The 15,120-nt window shown below is 35.0% G+C and overlaps 1 protein-coding gene across 2 annotated transcripts in view; it reads right to left on the reverse strand.

The window, feature by feature from the left end:
* Positions 1-1,287: 1,287 nt before the first annotated feature.
* Positions 1,288-15,120, reverse strand: part of rad51c.L (RAD51 paralog C L homeolog) — a 43,714-nt gene continuing 29,881 nt past the window's right edge. For both annotated transcript variants that reach the window (XM_018246905.2, XM_018246904.2), the window contains 4 exons: positions 9,917-9,983; positions 7,662-7,722; positions 4,180-4,240; positions 1,288-1,483 (listed from right to left, as the gene is read on the reverse strand). In XM_018246905.2, coding sequence (XP_018102394.1) covers positions 1,379-1,483; positions 4,180-4,240; positions 7,662-7,722; positions 9,917-9,983 — 294 coding nt within the window. In that variant the 3' untranslated portion in view covers positions 1,288-1,378. The remainder of the gene's footprint in view (positions 1,484-4,179; positions 4,241-7,661; positions 7,723-9,916; positions 9,984-15,120) is intronic.

Raw genomic sequence — 15,120 nt, forward strand, 5'->3', positions numbered from 1 at the left:
TGTTATAAGCACAGAAAATGAACTGGATACAATGCCTCCATCCCCCTTTAGAACTTAACGCTTGCGGTCTTAAACCAAAGTCTTTTTTTTTCTTTTAGCTTGTGAACCTCATTTTAGATATATAGACTGGCAGGTAAAACCCTTTTGCTCAACAGACAGCAATCTAAGGTGGGTATAGAACTGTCTAACTCTATTCCATTAGCATGACAGTGATATATGCAGTGTCCTTTAACAAAAGGATGACCCTCACCAAACTGATATGGTTACAATAAGGGATGGATGGCAAGAAAGGATCTGTCATTAATGTAAGGGACAAGGGGGCTTTACTTTACTTTTATTTCTACAGCATGGGTAAGGACCTGATGCACAGGTATATAAATAAAGGAATTATTAAGGGCTGATTTACTAATGTTTATATTTGTTTTAGCTTCCCAAAATCAAATTCACTAAGCGCCGAACGCTAGGGTTACTTCGCTAGCGTTACTTCGCTAGCGTTACTTCGCTAGCGTTACTTCGCTAGCGTTTGTCATTTTCGTTACTGCGCAAATTCACTAACGAACGCTGGCGTAGTTTCGCTAGTGTTACTTCGCACCCTTACGCCTGGCGAAGTTTCGCTAGCGACTTACTACGCAAATTCACTAACGCGCGCAGTGTACTGAACGCTACCTTTTACGCTAGACTTCCTTCACCACCTCAGACCTGGCGAAGCGCAATAGAGTAGATAGGGATTGTTTCAAAAAAAGTCAAAAATTTTTCTAAGTCCCAAAAAACGCTGGCGTGTTTTCTACATTATGGGTGGTAGGCTGAAAAAGATCGAAAAATTTTTTTGGGGCTCCCCTCCTTCCCCCTACATTTCCTGACTCATGGCAACTTACCTAGACAGTGGGCACATGTGTAGGGCAAAATAAAATTTTTATTTGATGATTTGAAGGTTTTCTAGCCATTTGTAGTGGCATGTAGTACAAATACCGTGGTTGAGCCTGCTCTGTCAAACACTGTGGTGTACTGTGGTGCACAAAACCCCAAAAAAGGGAAGAGGGAACATTGTTTGGCTTGCCCCTTGGTTTAAGACTTGCTTCTTACCTCATCATATTTGTTTTTTAGTGATTCAAAGGTAGCTTATACTTAAATACAGGGTCAGAATGCACCTCGAGTATTTGTAATAAATGTGCATGTTGCAAAAATTGTTATTACACAATCACACTAAGTAATACAGATAGAAATTATTGGTAGGTAAAAGACGCTAATAAAGACAGTGTCAAAACATTCTACACAATATCAGGCAAATTGTAAAAATACATTTTATTTGTTATAAATCCACAAATATAAATATTTACATCTATAGTAAAACAATGGTGCTGCTCATGATGCAATATGGTTAGACCTCATCATCTTCAACTCGAGGACGCTTGCGTGGGTTAGATGCAGGTATAAGCGCATCTACTTCAGGTTCTGCAATTTCAGCATCTCGAAAACCTTGAGGCTGCAGAGTACCAAATGTGTTGCAATTAATAATACATATTTTCCCAGAAGTGCAGTTTGTGACTGCATACTTCAAGGTAGAAAATTCATAAAGGGAAGTAAACTGCACATGTACAGGTTTTAAGTTTTTTCTTATTTAATATTTAATCCTCTTTTGCCAGAATGCTGATGAGACATTCTAAATAAAGACAGAGAAATAACATTGCTGATATTTTCATCTATAGTGCTATTGGGGCAATAATACATTTAAAACATATACAAATAAAATACCATATTTTGAAAAAGTAGGTATTCTGTATTAAGAAGTAGGTATTAAGAATTATATCAGTATTGTAGGTTATGTGAATATGATATGAGCATCTATAAACTTCGGGGGTCATTCATTTGTAATGTGGACATGTTCAAATTTGGCATTCAATATAGAATCAAGTTCAAGTACACAGCTTTTGGGTAGATATCTAAAAAACGAAACCCTTTGTCCTTTAAGCTGAGAATGCCCAGCAGCTTTAGTTTAGAAGCTCTCATTGAGTTTGATGGCAGCTGTCTGTAAACATTAGTACAGGTGTTTTTAAGTCAAAAATGCAATTTTTAAGAACAAAAGTGGTCTGTACCAGTGGTAATAGGTGGTTGCCATTAAAATCAATGGCAGGCAGTGCGGCAGGCAGTGCAGGTGAAGAGACTATCAGCTGTGACAGTCTTACATGGTTCTATGCAGTAAAAACTGATAAAATAAAACAGGCTTTCTTATCTCTCAGTTCATAAACCCAGTACCATGATTTTTTTCCAAGAGGTATCATCATTCGTACAGACGTAGTTATAGTTATATTTTTTTTAATTGTTAGAATTGTGCATTTTACAACCACATTTCCAAAAAAAAGTTGGGACATTTTGCAAAATGGGATGATATGCAAACCATATATTTAAATATATTTAGTACAAAGACAACATACTAAATGCTACAAGTGAGAATTGTTGTTCCTTCCCGAAAAATATACTCTTATTTTGAACTTAATGCTGGCAACATGTACCAGAAAAGTTGAAAGGGGCATGTTTCCCACTGTGTTGCATTGCCTTTTCTTTAAACAACATTCTGAAACAGTTTGGAAACATTGTTGTCCCATTTTTGCCTGATATAGGATTTCAACTGCTAACAGTTCAGTGTCTCCTTTATAGTGTTTTGTTTCGTAATGTACCAAATGTTCAATGGACGACAGGTCTGAACTGCAGACAGACTACTATAGCACCCAAACTCTTTAACTACAGAACCATGCTGTTGTAATTCATGCAAAAAGTGGTTTGGCATTTTCTTGCTGTAATAAAGCATTCCTTAAAAACATGCCATCCAAAAACCTGTATATATTGCCCAGATGTATAAGCTACCCATGCCATGTGCACTAATGCACCCCCATACCATTACAGATGCTGGCCTTTGAACTGTGTGCTGATAACAAGCCGGATGGTCCTTCTCCTCTTTAGCCCAAAGGACACAGCGTCCATGATTTCGAAAAGAAAAGCAGTTTTCCACTTTGCCTCAGTCCATCTTAAATGTAATTAGGTCCAGAGAATGTGGCAGTGTTTCTGGATCATATTTATACATGGTTTCTTCTTTGAATTGAAGAGTTGTGACTTGTATTTGTGGATGTATCGGTTAACTGTGTTCACAGACAAATGTTTTTGGAAGTATTCCTGAGCCCATACAATGATTTTCACTACAGAATTGTGTCTAGTTTTAAAACAGTGCCACCTTAGAGCCCGAAGATCATGACCACTCAATACTGACTATTGGCCTTGTACTTAGTGTAGAGATTTCTCTGGATTCTCTGAATCTTTTTATACTTAATCATGTTACAGACCTATTGCCGAATGGTGAGCCACACATGGGAAAATTATTTTTGCGGTTTGAGGTGATTTTTAGAAATGTAATAAAATAAACTAAATGAGGCACAGCTTTGAAGTTTGGTAGATTAGAGTACAAATACTGTATATTTACCCATTTTGAATGTGTTAAACGGTGTATTTTCCAAAAATATAGCATTTTCTGGAGTAAACTGAACAGTGCCATTTTTACCTTGCAATCTAAAATTTGCTGCAAGAGGTGCATGTAAAATCTGGCAGTGTACAGGTTTTTGACTTATACAGGTCAAGATTTTTAATAATAATAATAACAATACATATTTGGTGTTCTTGAGAGACATGAACTTTCCAAATCAGCAGTATTACATTTAATAATTAATAAATGAAATTTCTAATCTTTTTTCTATATTATGAAAAATGGGTAGTTTTTTCATGAACAGATTTAGAAAATCTTGGTACTTTTTCTAGGTAAATTAAGTCCCCCTGGTTGAAAGAATGCATATTAGGACTAAAAGTTTTGTGCTGTGTATGTAAAAATGATTCCTCATTTAGTCTAGTTTTTGCAATAAACTATCTCCCATACTGAAGTGGAAACAACCTTAATACAGTATAAAACTGAAAGATAGTTGAAATGTAATGATTAAAATTCACACATATATATTTTTTAAGCAGCAAAATGTGGTTGATAACTGGAACAAAACAACCAGTACTTCACACCCACCCTTTAACAGAACCTAACAGAACTTTGTCTAGCCTGGGATGTAGACAAAAGACACTCATGGACAACGAAAGGGATACATTATTTAATAATACAGCAATTAAATATAAGTAAAAACCTCTTACCGTGATTTCATATGGTACAGTAGCCTTTTTTTGACTTGGAGATTTATACAATGTTGCAAACCTGTAATTTTGTTGAAACAACAATTACTATGTATCACTGGATTTCTTTAAAGGAGAATTCAACCCTAAACTTAAAAAAACCCTACCCTACATAGACCCCCCCCTCCCTCCAGAATAAGTGTTACCCCTGGCAAATGCCCCTAACGGTTTACTTACCCCTCGGTGCAGAGTTTACGGGCGTCATCTTCAGCCGCTTCGTTAGTCTTCGTAATGTGACTCTTCTGCAATTTTAGGCACATGCGCAGTTGTTGCGAAACAGATAATTGCTCCAACTGCGCATGTGCCGACATGCTGGTCTCATTACAAAGATTTCTGAAGAGGAGAAGATGGCCCCTGTGAACTCAGATGCCTAAATCTGCACCGAGGGGTAAGTAAAACGTTAGGGGCATTTGCCCGGGGTAACACTTAGGCTGGGGGGAGGAGAGAGGGGGTGTATGTAGGGTAGGGGGGTAGGGATTTTCAAAGTTTAGGATTGAATTCTCCTTTAATCACAGAATCTGAGAGTTGATATGATTTTTGGCACTCAGGGCATTGTCCTACAATAAAATCTACATAATACAGTATGTTTGTACTTAACTAAATAAGTAATTTTCCAAAACTTTTCATTTTAAATTTTAATTTTAAACAATTGCTCTCTCATTATATTTACATTAAAAGTAAATGCTTACCAGATGGTGAGGTGAAGCAGTGATGCTTTCTAATTCAACCTCAGTTATTTCAGTTTAACAAATATGCAAAAAACAACAATATTAAATAATATAAATATTTATAGTTGAGTCTACTTGCCCTTTTGAATGGTAAATATGTTTTTCATTTTCTGTATATTATCACCTAATCTAGTTAGGGGAATAGTTAGATTTATTCCAAAACATTTTATATATGAAAGGATGCTAAAAATGCTAGATAAATTTAGTGCAAACACTAAGTACATTATAAAGCTCTAGTAAATACAGTATATAAATTTGATTTGTTGGAAGCATACTGTTCTACATTAAGCCACCCCTTAGTGCCACATTAGAGAACTACCTGAGTAGTCTTTTGGATGTTGCCATCTTACCTCATAGCCTGTGCGCAAATATACCATGATCATACCATGATGAAGCAAAATTTAGAAGGAAAATGGTACTGTATAGTTACTATTAAACTATTATCAAGCCCCTTGAACTGTACATTCATGACCAACTTAACTTGGATTTTGAGCAAAACTCTCCTACTGGGTTTGCAAATAAATATCCACCCCCAAATGGCAACTTATAAGGAGTTCTATTCATGTACCTGTAGAGAACATCACATAGTAAGACTGATGAAAAGTATTTTTAATATACCCTCTAGAATCCTTCCAAAGCTTTGATTGCATTTAAAAAATAGTCTTGCTATTGGGAACTAACTAAAATCCTGGTTCCATGATAATGTACCTTTAAAAATTTACAGTGATGGGAAAGGCTACTAAGAACATACTGTGGATTACTACATTAGCACGTTAACGTTTCCTGTATTAAAGGACAAGATAAGGTTATTTTACTGGATGGTGGCAATATGTTAGGTAGTGACAAAGTTAGTAATTGAATTCACTGGGAGCTACCTACCTATCACATTTCCACTCTAACCTTTCTGTGTCCTTTAAGCTGATAAAAGCAGCTACTCTCAATATAAAAAAGTAATTTTTCACCATGTAATATTTTGTTCAGTAAAGCAAGGATTTTGAATGATAAGAATATTGTTATTTTTAAAGATGGTACAAGGCAACATGCAGAAGTTGCCCCAATGCATTCCAAATGAATAGACAATTTCACCATACCCATGTAGAAAATACAAGCATCACTGAGAAGCTTTTACAGATGTATTATGCATGTTAAATCTGTTTAGTAAAACGAGTGCACTCTATTGTGTGAAGTGTGCGAAAAACTCTTCTGTAAATTTAATCTTAGTGACATGTTCTCATCCAAACAAATCAAGTCATATAAAATCTTTTTCACAGCTGTCTTCCACAGCGGACTCCATGGCAACAATTTACAGACAAAGCTAATCCAGAATAAAGTCATAAATGAAAGAAGCTTTGTATCTTTGTATTTTTTTAATTGTTGGATGATCACTCCCTTTCTGGCTTAGCATTTGTTAGTGCCCACTCAAAATATATATCAGCACTGTGTTTTCAGACATCATGCTACAGTTTCAGGACAGCAAATAAGTATTTACCTCAAAGGTCAGCCAAACCTGTCTCCATGGTGAGCACCCAGGAATATCTATGCAAGCAAGCAAATGTATATCCCCCAAATACTAATCTGCCTTCATTGTAAACATCAGACAGAAAACCCATACTATGACTCAGGCTGATAATGCTCTTGCTTCCTTTATTTTTGTTCAGCACAATCAGGCTTATGAAATTATATTGATGTGGAAATGCATAAATTTGGGAGTAAGAGTATGGGACCTGTTATCTAGAATTCTCGGGACCTGGGGTTTTACAAATGGCCATACCTCAAGTCTACCAAAAAATAATTTAAACATAAACCCAATTGGATTTTTTGCCTTTAATAAGGATTAATTATAACTTAGTTTGGATCAAGTACAAGGTACTGCTATACTATCATGGAGAAAAATGAAATCATTTTTTAAAATGTCAATTATGTGATTAAAAATGAGTCTATGGGAGACAATTTGTTAACATGATAGGATGATAGGAATTGAATTAGTAAGCCTTTTAGACAAATCACTAAGATGTGGAGGCCTATTTATTAAAAGTTGGATTCTAGTGGTCACTTTCTCTAAAACTACGAATGTCATGACATTTATTCAAAGATCTGAATAAAAAAGTACAAACAGTAAATAACGCTGAACAGTGAAGCATTTCTCCTTTCAGTCAAAAAATTCATCTTTAAAAACATTATTCAAACTCACAACAAACCTAGTATAATGATTGTATAATTCAACAAACGAAACAAATCTCATCATTACCATTCATAACCAAATAACCAAAGAATTAAATTCTGAAATGGGCTGGTGTGTAGTGCTGTATGTAACTTATAACCGTCTGTATCTCAAACCTATATATGGTTAAATAAAGTGCCTACACAACCACAAATAATGTCACATGTCCACATCAATTAATTGCAATTGGAGAAAACATGAACAGGACACGTCTCACTAACCCTATGTGGTACATAACACTTCATCTCATTTATTTTTAACTTTTCATGTCACTCAGCTAACTCACTTACACCATCTGAAAATCTACAATACATTATTATCCTCTACAAAAATCACAACAGTCATTACATTAAATAGAAAGGATACTTAAGAGACGTGTTCTAAGTGTACAAAAGCATTAACATAGTTGTTAAACAAAATGCTGCAGGCAGATATGACCCTTTCAGCAATCATATCCTGTTTGCTAACCTTCTACTATGTTACTGTATACATACCTTTGTTTCCTTTTCCAATTGAGTATTAAACGGATGGTAGATACATGTCCCCAGCTTTCTCCTGTGAAGGCACAAACACCACTGTAGACGTATTGGGTTAACAATTACTTATACAAAGAATGCCCTAAGCAAATGAAGGGAACTATATATTCCTGTAAAATTAAAAAACACAGAAAGAAAATAAAAAAAATGGAAACCAAAAATGTGAAAACTACAAAATAAGTAAAAAAATGTATGTGCCGGCAAACTTCCATGGCATTGACCAATGGCAAATGCCATGGAAATACACTTGCTTGGGAAGTATATCCCACTTGCAGAAACTGGTCTTTATTTAAGTTTTGGAAGACACACAACCAAAAATCCTTTTGAAACTAAACATTTAATTCCATGGATTCTGGGTTGAGAGGATGACTCTAAAATATATATTTTTTTAGGTAAAGTACCCCTTTAAGTACAAACAAAAATGAAAATGATAATGAACCATGACAATAATAAAATAAACACAACATTTAAGTAAATGTATAATGGTGACATACTGGTATATCTTCTATAACAATGTCCTTCCACCGAAATATTGCAAGAGTTTGACAACAGAATGATTTCAGAACTCATCAGCATTATCAAGGGTTACTGTCAAGAATCCAGTTTTTGGATCCTTAAAGCAACACCTCATGAAAAACCTTTTTTTTTTTAAAATCATCAAGAGCTAGTGGTCTAAATGATGCAAAAGTATTCCATACCTCCCAACATTTTGGAAATGGAAAGAGGGACAAAAAGATTTGGTGGCCACACCAGTGGCAGGTTATTAAAGTTTGAACATTTTTTAGGGGTTTTAGGGTCAGGTTTTATGTGTTATAAGAGTTTTGCTAATGATGGTGAATTGCCCTTTAAGCTGCCAGTTAGTTTCCCCGAGAGACTTGCTTATCTTAAATGGTTACCATTGTTTCTTTGCTTATCTTAAATTGTTACAGTTGTATCTAAGTGCACCTGCCAAGTATTCTGGGCTCCCTGTCAAAAGCCAATTAAGTTTTAGAAACTTTGTATCTGGGACTGCGGGTTGAGCTGTCAAAATCGGGACTGTCCCACGAAAAACGGGACAGTTGGGAAGTATGGTATGCTCAGATGAGAATTCTTCCTGCTCAATTTACCCTTGAAATGCTATTATTGATTTCATACAAAGTTAGACAAAATGCATTACATATTTTTTCAGACTCTGAACACATTAAGGCTGTAATGCCAATATGTTACATAATAACTAGATTGCTGGATGCATGGTTGATGAATGTAATTTAACAATCATCTATGTCTCATAAACTACAAGAAAAAATAACTACCGGTAACCCTATTTGTAAAAAAAATGATGCATCCACTATGCTATTTATATCTAAGAAGCACAGCAAAAACAGAACCTGGGACAGCTTATTGCAGTTACTTGCAAGTTCATAAATGTTTTAGAAAATGAATTCCTCATTCCAATAAACTAACTTGTCAGCTGAAGGCAGCCTCTGCTTGTTTTATAATTAAAGATTTGCTGCTTGTAGCAAAACAAATAGCTGAGAAACAGAATTAATTGTCCCACTGGAGCTTGCTTCTTGCACCCACAGTCAATAAAATGTCATTCAGTAAGTAAGGCTCCAAACCCTAAGGGAAGTGAGATTACAAATACAAATATTCTGGCACAAAATGTCATTCTTATTCAAAGACTTGCCTTTCAGCGACTGATAAAGCTCAAGCAGCTAATAGAGGAATTTTATTTAAATAATGCAATTCATCCTCAGTGACATGACTTCAAGGTCTAAGATTATTTACATTCAGTTTTGTATACTTTTATCTATAAATGATTGCAACAATATTTTAGTACGCACATGTAATGATAGACAGTTAAATTATTCCCCAATGCAAATACAGATATGGGATCTCTTATTTGGAAAACCAATATTCAGAAAGCTCTGAATTATGGAAAGGCCATCTCACATAGATTTCACTTTAACCAAACAATTAAAATGTAAAGTTTTTCCTTTATCTCTTTTACAGACTCAAGTAAAGTATAAAGTTACAAGAAATGAAATATGTATAGAATGTATAGAATTGTAAGTCTAGCATTGGTAGGCACACTACCCACTTCATGGGAACATGGAGGTCTTGTTATATGTAAAACACTATATGAAAATGCTAAGTTTTGGGAAGGCAAACTACTTCCACATCCATTGAATCTGCAAAGAACACTAGCCAGTCCAGATAAAATGAGATCATACCTAAAGCAGGTACCAACTTTGATTCACTTGGCCCAATCTTTGTAGTCATCTGGTTTGTTAATACTACCTATCAAAAAAAGAAACACCAAAGTCTTATTGCAAGAATATAAACACATTTTAAAGACAAACACCTAAACAATAAGCTTAAAGGGGAGGTAAAGTCTAAAACAGAATAGGGCTAGAAACGCAGTATTTTGTATACTAAACATAAACATGAACTTACTTGCACCACAAGCCTAATCAAACAAATGATTAATGCTTTCAAATTTGGCCACAGGGGGTCATCATTTTGTAACTTTGTTAAACATCTTTGCAAGACCAAGACTGTGCACATGCTCAGTGTGGTCTGGGCTGCTTAGCGATCGTCATAAATTACCAAAACAGCAGAAGTCAAATAATATCTGCCATAGCAGCAGATACAGCAAGACTGATTAATAATCAGAATATACAGACTGCACTGGGTCCGTGTTGTCATGTAATCTAATGTGGATTTTATAGTTTCCTCCAAATAGAATCCCAGTTTATCTGTTTAAATCTGGCTCCATGATCTTTGTCCCTGCAGCTGGAGTTGGAAACAGTAAAGGGGATGTAAGGGCAAAAATAAAATCCAATACAAATCTCTACAGACTCGCTGACTGCTCCACAGGAAAACAAACAAAGCTGCTTGAGTTCTGCATGGCTTTGAAGTAAAGCGGGGGCTCCCCCTGCTGTTCATAAGTATGATTGCTTCCCTGCCCAGCAGTTAGGGACCGTCTGACAATTCCTATCCACAACAGTAAATGAAGGGAGAATTTCATTGTCAGGTTTCTTATAAAAATGGTACACATTTTTTAATTCAAGTATACTGGAGAAAGGTTTCTTTTTCATTAAAAAAGTAAAAATTGGATTTAATTTTTTTGCCTTTACATGCCCTTTAAATACCTAGTAAAACAATAGCAGGGCACTAGGCCTAACATAGGTAGCGTTTGCTTACGGCATACACTTAGAACTTGGGACAATGTATGTGATCGATTCACCTTGAAATCTTTAAGGTTACCAGCTGCCCCTTTGTTTGGAAACCCGTTGTTTCCTCCTGGTCTTCACCAAACGGCCTTTAAATGGTGGATCACCCAAGGTTTTTTGACCCCTGAACATTTACTTTCTCTATCTGGTCCATATACCATGCAAGATTTGATTACTAAATATAATGTTCCTTTATATGAACGTTTTAGGGCCTGCCAGCTTTTACATTTTGTTCGTTCTCTATGGGACTCTCCTCGGGAAGGGGTTAGAACGCGTACCTTTTTTGAATTTTGGTGTTGTAAAGCCCCTAAAGCACGGAAAGTAGTCTCACTTCTCTACAGTAATTTCCTTAAACTTACAGATTGTCAACATCTAACCTATATACAGGCATGGCACAAGGATATGGACTATCATATGAGTCTTGATGACTGGGAATCGATATGGAGTAATGTGAGAAGATCCTCTAGGAACGTTGCTTTATTGGAAGCCAACTATAAGGTTCTATTTCGCTGGTATTTGGTTCCTGCATGAATAGCTCAAATTTTCCCTACAGTAACAGATAGATGTTTTAGGGGCTGCGGCCAAAAGGGGACCATGTTTAATGTATGGTGGCAAAGTCCAATAGCCCTAAGATACTGGACTAGGATCTATAATATGATTTTTTCTATTTTCAATATTTCCATCCCTAAACATCCTAGTAGAGCCCTTTTGTGTAAGAAGCTAGATTCATTATCCCATAGTCAATTCCAATTAGTTCTTTCCATAATGACTGTCGCGAAACAGACGATTGCAAAGTCATGGAAAACCAAACAAATTTCTTTTGTCGCTACCAAAAACAAAATTGACTGGATTATGGGTCAAGAGAAACTATCCAGTATCTTATTGGACTCCCACCAAAATTTTTTGCGGTTTGGTCTCCTTGGCTGGCATATAGATATGGGGCTGACCCTCCTGTAGCTCTTTTGAGTATTTAAGTACTACTTTACCGTGTTACTCCTTTAAGTGTATGAATCTTGTAATTTCAATACTAGGTTTTGTCATTTGTTAGAGCGACGTTTCTTGACTGTTTCTATCATGAAGCGTTTGACGCTTATTGTTTATAGTAATACTAGGTTATGATGGGATTTGTATGGAACAGAATTGGTGTAATGCTGTACTTTCTGATCAATGTCATACCTGTATTGCACTGCATTTCTTTTTGTTGTAATCAATAAAAATATTGAAATAATGTAATAAAAAGTCTTATGTTTGCCCACACCTAGAAACCAGGATTCATCAGTGCCTGAAAAGTGGTGTTAAATGGGAACGTTAATGCGAAATAACTAGAAAATATCTTGAGTTGGTGTAATGTGATAGAATGTGGTAGAATAATACATCATCATGATATATTTATTTAAATATATCGCATCAACAAGTTATGCAGGGTGTTACACTAATTTATAACAAACAGGGATATTACAATAATTTAACAAACAAGAATTACAGAATAAAAATGGGGTTAGAGGACCATGCTAACAAGAGTTTACAATGTAAAGGATCTGAATAATAATGAATATTTATATTAAATATAATTGAATTCTATTAAAATAATTGATATTAATTGTTTAAAATTAATTTGATAATACATTGATAACACTGACTTTCCAAATGTACCATAAAAGTGTTAAGAAGTATTACTATTTAATTATACCCTGCATTAAGGTTAACATTTTATTTTGTCCCAATGCCTGTTGTCAATCCTCAACACATCAGGTACAGGAACAGATATGGTAAGCAACACAATAAAATAAAAAAAATAAAAAAATAAGAATATTAAGAAAACTGTTAAATTAAGTATAGCAGCAGAGCAGATGTAGTGCAAGATGAACCATGTTATTTACATAAGTGACAGTGAGTGAAGATTGTATAAAATATAAAAAACAACAGCACGGCAGTACAATACACAAAATAACCATATTACATGAAGTGACGGTGAAATAATGTATGTGAAATAATGTGAAAAGATGTAATCAGTTATCATCTATGCTTAGTGATGTAAACTCATTGAAACATGTATTATAATAAATTATGTACCCCTTTTGTGAGGATATAAAAAGATCCATGACTTGTATAAAAGCTTCAGTGATTTATAATATCCTTTTATACTGCAACTGGGGCTATAGTATTCACTATAAAATACAGTCAGAAACAAGTCACAAACATTCTGTAAGCAACAATTCTCAATGAAGCATTTTAAAAAGTAATATATCCCCTGTTGTAAAATATAAGGATTTCACATGCTCTTATACAACATACATTATGTATGTTGGAGAAACAGAGATTTTTTGGTAGCCCAGACAAAGCCATGCTGCATGTATCTGCAGAGCACAAGAAATACCTAACAAGCCTTTTGAGAGGACCCCTTCTTCAGACATACATAATGCCTTTATACGGTGAAGGAATGCCAAGCAGATATCCAAATTGTTTACCAAATAAGAACCCCCAGCTACTTGCTGAATTATTATAGATACTCAATCTAATGCATAAATGTGCCCAATAAGAACATAGATAATCTACCTCTCTTGATGACAAGAAATATTACAGCATAAATTTAAAAAAAAAAAACCCACACCAAACATCCTGACTTGACTTCCAGTCATTTTTAGTAAAAAACTCTTACCAGTTATGTATTCATTATAGTGCAAATATGGACACTGCCAGCTTAAGAGTTGACTAGACAGAGAGCCTGATATATATAAATATACATGAGGTATAGTAACCTTAAGTATCCAGTAAGCAATCTGATCGGTCCACTATAGCTACTATTTCTTTTATTTGTATTACTCTTTTGCTACAACAGCAAACTTAGTTCTCCATCAAACTCCATTTAAACACATTTAAATGTCTTTAAACTTTCTGGTACCCACTCAAAACATTCTGATTGATGTCCCTAATTTGTTTTGAGGTTCTACATCTATCTCCATATTTAGAATTGTCCTCCATCAACAAGAAATGGCAGCATAAAAAGATTGTATATATACAAAGACACTTTATGCACATCTCTTCTTGAAGTCTGTCTTCTTCAGAAAAAGCTGATATACAGAGATAACCTATGCCTGCCTGATTAGTAATGACAAATATACACAGTCTATAAGAATCATTCATCTGCAGTCTAAGTTAATTGGATAGCGAAGGGTAATGGCATACTGGGAGATATGTTGCCTGCGTTTAAATTTGAGCTACTGCGGGATACAAATCTCCCTGAAATTATTTCCCTTCCAGCAATAAAGTTAATCGCGGAAGGGAAAACGTAAGCAGTGCTTTGTTTTTTGAAGTCACCTGAAGTTGCCTTACAAGGAAACTTTGGGTGTACATTTGTCTCTCTGGAAAAATTCACCCCAAAACACTTCTATAATAACCAGATTCCATACCTGTAGATGTTTTCAACAGAAAGAAGCAGAATGCTGCAGTGTGGTACCACTAGCTATGGAATATCTGCCACACATAAATAAAGGGGAGGAATACTGTATCTTGCAACCCGTTATTCAGAAAGCTCCAAATTACAGAAAGGCCAACTCCCATAGAGCCCATTATGAGCAAAAATTAAATTGTAAAAATATTTTTTTCTCTGTAATAATAAAAGAGTACCTTGTACTTATATCTACGTTGTACTTATCTACCTTGCACTTATGTTCTAGATCAGTATTTTTATTCACATGACTCAAAACATGTTTAGCACAAAAATATTTCTTCTGGCCAAATAGCTCTTTAAGGGGGTATTTATCAAAGGTCGAGTTGTGATTTCTATAGTTTCACTAGAAAAAAAAAACTTGATTTTTTTGGGTAAAAGAAACGAAACACATTTTTCACGATTTATTATGCCCCGAAGCTACTAAAAGCCCAAATCTGAAAATACTCCAGATAAAACCTGTCAAGGTCATGTAGAAGTCAATGGCAGAGGTCCCTTTTGAATATGTTTTTTGCCTTCATGATTTCTGGATTTTTTTTAAGGTGTTTTTTTTTAGCCTATAACTCGATAAACTTGAGGTATTTGATTTTTACCCCCAATTGCATTCAAACCATTTTTTTACATTTGGCTTTTTTTCATTAATAAGCAAACATTTGAGTTTATTCGAGGTAGAAAGCATCTCAAAACTCGAACTTTGATAAATAACCCCCTAAATGTCCTGGCACTATGGGTGTGCAATTTCTTTCAGCAGACA

This window comes from Xenopus laevis, chromosome 2L (genome assembly GCF_017654675.1).
Source record: "Xenopus laevis strain J_2021 chromosome 2L, Xenopus_laevis_v10.1, whole genome shotgun sequence".
Taxonomy (NCBI): domain Eukaryota; kingdom Metazoa; phylum Chordata; class Amphibia; order Anura; family Pipidae; genus Xenopus; species Xenopus laevis.